The sequence below is a fragment of the Podarcis melisellensis genome (genome assembly GCF_964234715.1).
Source record: "Podarcis melisellensis genome assembly, chromosome: 1".
In the NCBI taxonomy this organism is placed as follows: domain Eukaryota; kingdom Metazoa; phylum Chordata; class Lepidosauria; order Squamata; family Lacertidae; genus Podarcis; species Podarcis melisellensis.
Window position 1 is genome coordinate 82,393,868 of NC_138528.1, and position 9,888 is coordinate 82,403,755.

A 9,888-nucleotide genomic window follows, 5' to 3' on the forward strand; every position below is an offset into this window, starting at 1 on the left:
CCATGTCTTCACAGTATCCGCCCCCCTTGATCCCACCACGCGGGGAGGTGAATGCAGCTGACGCTTTTGACATTGGCTCCTTTGATGAAGAGGACACCAAAGGCATCAAGGTATGTGGTGGGCAGCCCTTAACCTACTGTCTGCTAGGGCAGCTGCAGTTTCCTCCTCTGCTCTTTGGTTTGAACATACCTCTACTTTAAATAATAATAATAATAATAATAATAATAATAAATGCATCTCCCATTTTTCTTCCAAACGTGGCACTCAGAGCAGGTTTAATTACAAATACACAGTGAGGGCTTCAGCAGCAAAGTGAAAGCAGCAGCGCTAATGGGTGGAACAGCACTGTGGGCTGCAATATTATGTTCTGCTACTAGGGAATAGGGTAATGCAGACAAATGAATGTTACTGGACTGATATGTTGGCTTCAGTCCCATCTAGTTCAGCACCTTGTCTCCGACACTAAGGCCAGCCACAGACCACTGGGAAGCTCACAAGAAGAGCATGATGGAGATAGACACCCCTTCTCCCCCCCCACCCCACTTGCTTCCAGTGGTTGGAGCTATACTGCCTCTAAACATAGATGTTTCACTTATCCTGGCGAACAGCCATGCGTGTGTTTAAACCTTTGAAGAGCTACTTGGGTAGTGGCCAGCATGTCATCTTTGGTAATGAAGTCCACAAAGTAAATAGCACATAAGATGGGGATGTTCAGCCTTAGCCAAACTATTCCTTATATGTGGAAGAAGTTTGTCATACAATTGCTGCATCCCCGGCCTAGAACCTAAATCCACTGTTCTGAACAGCAAACTTTGGGAGTGTTTTGAGACGTGTCTAACAATCCAGCGGTTCTCCAAATGCCTTAGGTACTGGGGCAAGCCAAATTTTGTGTAGAGGGGTTTACCGGACTGAGAAAAGTTACTTGACTTTAAGCCAAAGCGAGTTGCAAAGTAAAGAACAGAAATCACACACACACACACACACACACACACACACACACACACACGACAATAAAGAACTTTACAATGTGCATCCATAGATAAATATATGAAGCATATACCCCACTAAAAGGAAGACCAAAAAAAGAAGCAACAGACATAACTAAATAACCTCCAAATTAAGGTTCAAGGGGCTGGGTAAATAAAACTGGCACCTAAAGGCAAACAACGATGGTGCCAAGCTTGCTTCCCTTGAGAGAGCATTCCACAACCAGGGAGCCACCATTGAAAAGGCCCGTTCTTGTGTCACCACCCTCTCTGCCTCTCTTGGGGGGAGCACACACAGAATGCCCTCAGATGATGAATGCAGGACCTGGGTTTGTTCTGGAGGGGAGAACTCCTTTAGGTGCTGGGATCCTGAGCTGCATAATGGTTCCCCCCACCTCTGCAGGCAGGATAGGAGAGGTGTTGTGTCTGAGTTGGTTGGGAGAGAGCTGAGATCAGCTGGGAAGTGATTAGGGAAAACCTGGTGGGTTTTGGTTTTAGTGTCTAGAAGAGGTGGTGTAAGTCTGGGAAGGTGGAGAAGTGCAGAAGGCAGAGCCAGAGAGAATATCCATGTCAAATACTTAAGATAGAAAGGAAGAAAGGGGACTCACCCCAAACCTCCATAGTAGAAGAATGCTGCTGGAACAGACCAAAGGCCTATAGTTCTGCATGCTGCTTCCCAGTCGGATAGGCCTCTTAGAAGCCCACAAGGGGGGCATGAGGGCAGTAGCCCTCTCTTGCTGTGGTTTCCCTGGCAGCTGATATTCAGAGCAGGGGGACTGTGCCTGTTACCCTGGAAACAAGGACAACGTGGCTCACTTCTCATTCCAGCTGTTGGAAAGTGACCAGGAGCTCTATCGCAACTTTCCACTCACTATCTCGGAGCGTTGGCAGCAGGAGGTGACAGAGACCGTCTTTGACACAGTCAACGCCGAGACTGACAAGCTGGAGGCTCGCAAAAGAGCCAAGAACAAGCAGTTGGGCCACGAGGAAGGTGAGACCCAGGGCTGGTAGGACAGGTGGCAGTGGGTTTCCTCATTCAGGCTAGCTCTGCTCCATGACCAAGTCCTCCACAGCCGCCATTGCCACCCAGCATCCAGTTTGCAGGCCACCTGCTTTTGGAAACTCTTTGCTGCGACGCCCACTATGGAGAGAAGACATGGCTGGATGACTTGGGTTGTTTCCCCCTGAACTGTTCCCTTTGGTGTCTCCTTGTTTTGTTTCTTGTGGGGGGTTTTCTTTTGTTTTGGCCTCTCCTTGATGCTCTTCTCTTTGCCATTCCCGTACACAGATTATGCCCTGGGCAAGGACTGCATCATGCACGGCTACATGTCAAAACTGGGGAACCCTTTCCTCACGCAGTGGCAGAGGCGGTACTTCTACCTCTTCCCAAATCGGTTGGAGTGGCGTGGAGAAGGAGAATCCCCGGTAAGAGGAGATCTTTCCTCTAAGGAAGGAGGGGAGGGGATAATGGCAGGTTTGGGGTGAGGGTGGAGTGTCTTGCTATATACAAGTGGGAGAGCCTAGGTTTGTCTCATATGGGTTTTTGGGGGGGGGCTGGGCGGGGGTAGGATTAGGCATTGATTGCAGTGCCTGGAGGATGGGATTACGTGGAGGTGGGCAAGGGATGTAGAATGCATGTTTAACCTGGGGTTATATAAGTGGCTCTTTCTTTGACCAAAGATGTTTTGGACCCTACAACAGCAGTCGCTGCTCACCATGGAAGAGATCCAGACTGTTGAGGAGACACAGATAAAGGATCGAAAGTGCATCCTCCTAAAGATCCGGGGTGGCAAGCAGTTTGTCCTGCAGTGTGACGTGAGTTTTTCCTCACATTGCCTCTCCTAGAAGAAAGTCCAAAAAGTAGTGAGGTTGCCAAAAATTGGTGATGGGCAGCCCCCAGTTTCCCTTGGCATGGTTTGATGACTGGACAGGACTTAGGATAATATAGCACATCTTGACTATTTGAAGTGTTTCACGTACATTATCTCAGTGATTCTTACAAGGCCTTTGTAAGACAGGGGACCATTGTTGTCCCCATAGTGCAAATGGGGGGGGGGGGTTTGAAGCTGAGAGAGAACTTTGCTTGCAAAACCCCACCCAGTGAATACCTGGCAGAGGCCTCCTGATTTCACGGTGCTGTGGTCTAAACCACTGAGCCTAAGGCTTGCCAATTGGAAGGTCAGCGGTTCGAATCCCTCTGACGGGGTGAGCTCCCGTTGCTTGGTCCCTGCTACTGCCAACCTAGCAGTTCGAAAGCATGTCAAAGTGCAAGTAGGTGAATAGGTACCGCTCCGGCGGGAAGGTAAATGGCGTTTCTGTACGCTGCTCTGGTTTCGCCAGAAGCGGCTTAGTTATGCTGGCCACATGACCCGGAAAAACTGTCTGTGGACAAACGTCGGCTCCCTTGGCCAGTAAAGCGTAATGAGCACTGCAACGCCAGAGTCGTTCGCGACTGGACTTAACTGTTAGGGGTCCTTTACCTTTACCTTTTTATGCTATACTAGTTCATGGTCTTATTACTGTACCTGAGATTAATAAAAATCCTGCTGAGGTCACATTCTACATGTTTGGCTAGGCTTGCCTAAACAAAAGTGTGTTAAGTAGGCGCTGAAAAGAATGCAGCCTGATATCAATAAGCAGGGAGTTCCAAAGGGTTGAGTACTGCCACACTGAAAGAGGAATTTCTTACAAAGGGCTTTATGTGACACCTTGAATGGTGCCAGTTCCACAGATTGAAGCAAAGTAGACTATAGTGGTACCTCGGGTTACAAACACCTCAGGTTACAAACACTTCGGGTTACAGACTCCGCTAACCCAGAAGTAGTACCTCGGGTTAAGAACTTTACCTCAGGATGAGAACAGAAATCGTGCGTTGGTGGTGCAGCAACAACAGGAGGCCCCATTAGCTAAAATGGTGCTTCAGGTTAAGAACGGACCTCCGGAATGAATTAAGTTTGTAACCAGAGGTACCACTGTATTCCCAAGCTGTTAAAGGCTTTATATATAAATAGTAACACCTTGAATGGTAACAAATCAGCAGCCAGTGCAGATCTCAGAACAGAGGTGTAATATGATGGCAGGATCTCTCTCCAGTCAGCAGCCATGCTGCAGCATTCTGCACTAACTGCAATTTCTGGATCAAGCACATGGGAAGGTCCACATAGAGTACATTGCAGCAGTAATTCAGCCTTGAAGTCAACAGTGCCTGTGATTAAGCTCTCCTGGTCAAGGAACAACCATAGCTGTTATACCATGTGCAGCTGGTAAAAGGTGCTTCTAGCTGCTTAGGGTACCAGAAGCACTCAAAAATTGTGCGCCTGCCCCTTCAAGAAGAGAGCAACTCCATTCAAGGTGGGCAAATGACAAATTTCTCTGACACGGGAAACACCCACGGTGCCTTCATCCTGCCAGGGTAGATCGATAGTGAAGGGGGCTTGAAGTTTGCAGCTTGTTTTAGTCACTTGGAGGTATTAGGCCAACACCTTTCTGAAGTTGTATTCTTGATTTGGTAGGTTGTTCTGGTCAGATGAGATCAGGGGAAGGGTGGATGGTCCTTTCTTGCAGTTGAATCTTGCAGTTGAACCCTCAGGTGTAAGATGAATCAGAGGCACAAGTATCTTGTAGCTCTTTGTGTTTGTTTCTCATTCAAATCTGAAACAGATCTTTTCAAGTCTCCCCTCACAAGGGGGTGAGCAAGTGTGGGGACAGCTTAGGAGAGCCAAGAGAAGAGATAAGAGTGAGATGACAGAGCAGAAACAGGAAGTGTAAAACAGTTGTGCTTCCTGTTCTCCCTATTTAACTCGATGGCCTGTGTTCCCTTCTGTGATTTCTTGAATTCTATGATCACGAGGTCCCCTACAGGCTACTGGAGGAGGGGGAGCCCCTTCTCAATCTATGGGGAGGGGGAATGTCCTGTTCAGTTAAGAAAGCTAGTTCACATTTTAGAAGACTATAAATAGGGTGGTGTGTGCTTTGCATCAAAAGGGGAAGAAATTTCTCTACAACCAGAATAATTATATGTATTCATCAGATGTACAGAATATAGCTGAAGCTGCTTAATTCTCTTAGAACTTGTTCAAGACTAGAGGAGTTGGAGTAGCGTGTGTATTGGGAGGCAAGGACTTTGCATGGGTGCAAGAAATTTATCCCTTTGCTGGAAAACCCATCTGCAGTGCAATCCTAAACCTGCCTACTCTGAAGTAGGCCCCACTAATTTAGTGGGGTTTTCTTTTCCCCAGGCCAAATCCATCCTCAAGAGTGGATACACACACATACCTAGACCCGAAATAAATTGACGATTGAATTTGTGCTATTTAGTTCATTTTTAAAAGCCTGCATTTTTGCTGAGGTGTCCCTCACTGTCGCTGTGATGGTCCTACTGCAGACAGCCTAGCTAGCATCCCAAAAATTGGGTGCCTCTGCCTTGACCTTTCAATGGCACCACTTCTCCCTCTCATGCTGCACTGTTGATAGATCTATAGTACTCAGGAATCTACATGTTTTTAACAAAGGCCATATTTTGAATTAAGGGAAGGTTAATCATTGGCTGCATCCATTGTCTCACTCCCACATGACCCCATATACAGGCAAGCACCTCTTTAAGCCCTCTCTGCTCCAGTATGAGTAGTCATAGGGGCTTTGGCAGTCTGCCCTATATTGTGCCCCTGAGCTCTGGCTTTCATGCGCAAGCCAAGCGACAGGCAAATGTGACTGAGCAGTTGTGATGCATAAGAGGAAATCAACACAAGTAATATGTGTGGGGATTAAATAGCCTTTTGCCTGAGTGTTGGTCCATGCAGGAGAAAAGCATCTTAGGTGAACAAGAGGCTCCTTATGATCAGGAGCTGTGCTTCCTATTCCTTCTCTACAGAGAGAACGTATTGGTGCTAATGAGCTGGCGCAGAGAGGTGCCATTAGGAAATAATGCCTGAAAGCATTAACCATTTGTACACAGCTTCCAGAATTTTAGTCTGACAATGTTTAGAACATTTAAAAACAATCACATGCTTGCACAGCTAATGATGTCAAGGGGTTGCCAAGAACAGTATCTTCCAGCCATCATAGGCCTGGTTAAACAGGAATGTTTTTAAGTTGCTCCCAAACCTTAATAATGAGGGAGATGGATGCATCTCACCTGGGAGGGTATTCCATAAAGCCGGAGCCACCACTCAGAAGGCCCTGTCTTGAGTAAGTGCCAACTGGGCACCAACCAGTTATGGCAGCACTACTCGCAAGCTGATTGTAAGGTCCAAGGCGATTGATACCCTCCCCTGCCCTGAGCAAAATAATGGCTGCTGCCTTGAGAGCTGTCTCCTTTGTATTCTAGGGGGCCCTCATGCTAATCCTTTGCGTTTCCTCCTCCAGAGCGATCCAGAGTTGGTGCAATGGAAGAAGGAGCTGCGCGAAGCCTACCAGGAAGCCCAGCAGCTGCTGCAGAGGGTGCCCAAAATGAAACACAAGCCGCGCTCTCCGGTGGTGGAGCTCAGCAAGGTCCCTCTGCTCCAGCGCAGCAGCAGCAGCACCAACGGCCTCTGACCCTCCTTGACTTCCTCTCCCATCCTTAATTTATTTGGCTGGGTTTGTCCACCATCCCTACCCTCTCTCCTGTCTCCTTTCGCTGATCATTGTGATGTCCACCCCAGCCCCCTGGGGTATTATAGTGAGGGGGTGGGGCATCCAGAAGGTGTGGGACAGACTTCCCTCTCCCCATCCCCCAGCACAGGGGGACCAATACCCATTTGAAGGGAAGGAGCCTGGTTGGCAAGGTGGATGAGCGTCTACCCCACCCCCCTGCCCCCCACGAAGGAAAGCTGGGATTAAAGCCCTGCCTCTAAATAGGACCAATGGAAGGAGATGCCCTGAGGTGTGCCACACATCTTGTGTCCTCCCTGCTTCCTCCCCTGTGGCTGCCAGACATACGCTAGCGCACTCACGAGAGAGCCTGCTGGCTTAGGCCTTGCTCCCCATGGAGTGGCTGGCAGGGCATGTCCTCTCAGGTGAGTGAGTCCCTTCACACCAGCTGAGGTGAAGAGACGCATCGGCACAACAACCCATGTTCCCAGCCCCTTTTCTTTCCAGTGCCAGGCTCTGGCATACGCTTCCACAGCAGGCCCCCTGCAGAAAGGGCGCCCTGGTTCTGGCATAGATTGGATAGCTCAAAAGGGTGTATTTCCCGCCACCCGTCACTCACAGAATATCGGCTAGGCAGCCACTGTGCCATAAGCAATCCCCTTCAGCATTGGCTGGGTTTGGACTCTAGAGTGTGATAAGGAATTGCCTTGAAACTCTTACACTGTAACGAAAATGTCTAACAAAAAAATGAAGGCTTGCTCCTGTTCTGTTCTCTTCCCTTCCTCCCTGAGTTCACCTCCTGAATCCTTCCCTACCACCCTCTTCTGGTCCCGCCAATTGCCATTCCAAATCCTGAATTCCTGACCTGGGGCAGCGGCTGCTGCTGCTGCTCTTGCTGCCGCCTCAGAGTTGTAGCCTGCCCTCTGCCTCTTGCCACCCTGCTCTCCCAGGCATTCTCTTATCAACTGTGCCAAATTTCAAGATTATTGTTGTGCCCTTCCCAGTTGGCCCCGTGGAGTCTGCAAAAGCCGTACTCCCTGGGGCTGAATCTGGACAAGCTCCTTGCGTTTGGCTTGCCCAGTCTCTGTACTATTGCCTCTGAATCTTCTCCTTGGAATGGGATGAGAACTGCCTCTTGCTCTGCTGTCTCTACTGCCAAATGCCCATCTTGCTTTGCTGTGGAAAGAGGGGAGGGGCAGCAGGTTTCATGCCAAAAGAGATTTCTGAGCTGCCTGGCCCCTCTGCTCTCAGGGCCTCTCTGGGCTGAGCCTGGAGTGGGGGGAGTGGGGGGGTGCGGTCACTGGAAGCTCGGCCTGGATGAGGCCCTGTGCCAAGTCCCAAGTGTCTGAAGGATTCTGTAAATATCTTTGTGCCAAGGGGGGGGCCTGGCTGGGTGTGGAAAAACTAGGCCCATTCTGCCCCTCCCTTCCAGTATCCCTCTGTATTAACAGCTCCTCCCACCCACCACCTCCCCTTCCCCTAGCAGTGTTACGGTTTCTCCCACAGGATGGGGAGAAATATCAGGTTGAATTGACCCTATATCCCTCCTCCTCCTCCTCCTCCTCTTCCCTCCATCTGCGGTTTAACAGAGGGGTTAAGGGTAGATGGCTTTCGTTTGGGGATCAGGTCTCTCATCCCCATGGTGTCATGCCCCAAGCGCATGCGATTGCCTCTGCTGCATGCCCCCCCCCACTCCGCCTCATGTGATGAGTTTTTGCCTGTTCTGCTACATGGCTCCCACATTCCTCCCAAGGCGATTGGCCCTGGGAGGGGGAGGGGTAGAGCGGGAGCCCCCCTTTCCCTGCAGTGTTTGTAAATATTGATCTCTGGTTTGTCTCTCTGGGTTATTATTATGGATTTTTTGCCGATTTTTGAATGTGATTTTAATGAGTGGGATAAAAAGACTGTTTTTATAATAAAAAAAATCCAAAACCCACAAAGCTTAGAAAAACGCAGGCTCTTCTGTGGCTCTCGGCACCAGAATGCGTAAAACGTGTCGCTGACGTAGATTGAGTTGGGCTGTTGGCTCAGGGTTGTCTACTCCAGCTTTTCCAAAGCTGGTATCCAATCCAGGTGTTTTAAGAATACAGCCTCCATTAGCCCCAGTCAACAAGACCAATTGTCACAGATAGTGGGAGCTGTAGCCCACCAGGTTGGGGAAGGCTGGTCTATGGCAGAATCCAGCCCCAAGACTATGGAGACTGAAGCTGGGACCATAGGCATGCAGATTGTGTGTTTTCCATGGTGATATGGGTGCTCTGTTTCCTTTCTCTGGAGCAAGGATGAGAATTTTTTGGTCTTCCAGATGTTCCTAAACTACATCTCCCATCAGCCCCAGTCAGCATGGCCATTAGTCAAGGCTGATGGGAACTGTAGTTCAGTAACATCTGGCGGAGCAAAGTTTCCTCACCCCTGCTCTAAATTGAAGCATCCATTTAGGAATCTATGGTAGGAAGCACACAAATATGTCCAGAAATTCTTGCATTATAATAGTTGACCAACCAACTCTCTCCTATGGTCTCAAGCTCCAAAGTAATAGAGTGCATCACTAACAAACCAAGTCCTTCTGCTGTCCCCATAGGATAAACAAAGTGGTGGGAGAACATTTCTGATATCCTCAATATTGCCATGCTTCACAAAAAAAAAAAAAAGGTTTCTAAGGGATACTCCAGCATAAAATAGCTAAATTAGAATTTATCATCAAATTCAGTTCTGTTCAATTTGGACCTAATGGGGACTGTGGTTCTCCCCTGCAAACATGCTATGGAAGTGCTGAATTAGCACTGCATAGTAAATGATTCATGCCCCACTCTTCCCATAGAACCCATATGGGGGGTTTCATGAACTACAACCACTCTCAAAAAGAAAAAACAACACACCTTAAAAACACTAGCATCAATAAACAGCAAAGAAAGATCAATAGGATTATAGTGACTGCTGCTGAGAGTACACCAGTCTGTTCTTATCTTGTATACATTTGAGCTCTGCACAAAAACGTCACAGACCTGCTGCAACCCTTTGCATTTTATAGCCTCTTGGACCCACTGTTTACATTTCCCCCTCTACAGCTATGTGCATGTATATATTATCTGTCAACTGAGGATAACACTTCATGCATCTGATGTCGTGCGTGCTAGTTCATGAAAGCTTCTGCCACAACAAATCATTCTTGAAGGTGCCACAAGACTTGCTTGTTTCTGATACAAGAGTCTCAATGAACTTACCAAAACAAACTGAGCACAGCTGGGCTGGAGCTTAGCACAACAGCTGGAATACTTTTCTCTCCATAAAAGACCTTCATGGCCAGTGGAATTCCATTTCCCCATCCCTC

General features: G+C 48.5%; 1 protein-coding gene across 2 annotated transcripts in view; it reads left to right on the forward strand.

The window, feature by feature from the left end:
* The window catches only part of GRK2 (G protein-coupled receptor kinase 2), a 38,010-nt gene extending 29,513 nt beyond the window's left edge, over positions 1 to 8,497 (forward strand). The window contains exons 17-21 of one of the 2 annotated variants that reach the window (XM_081922716.1): positions 15 to 110; positions 1,815 to 1,977; positions 2,275 to 2,411; positions 2,667 to 2,801; positions 6,351 to 8,497. In XM_081922716.1, coding sequence (XP_081778842.1) covers positions 15 to 110; positions 1,815 to 1,977; positions 2,275 to 2,411; positions 2,667 to 2,801; positions 6,351 to 6,521 — 702 coding nt within the window. In that variant the 3' untranslated portion in view covers positions 6,522 to 8,497. The remainder of the gene's footprint in view (positions 1 to 14; positions 111 to 1,814; positions 1,978 to 2,274; positions 2,412 to 2,666; positions 2,802 to 6,350) is intronic. The other variant, XM_081922717.1, reaches the window with a different exon arrangement.
* The last annotated feature ends 1,391 nt before the right edge of the window (positions 8,498 to 9,888 follow it).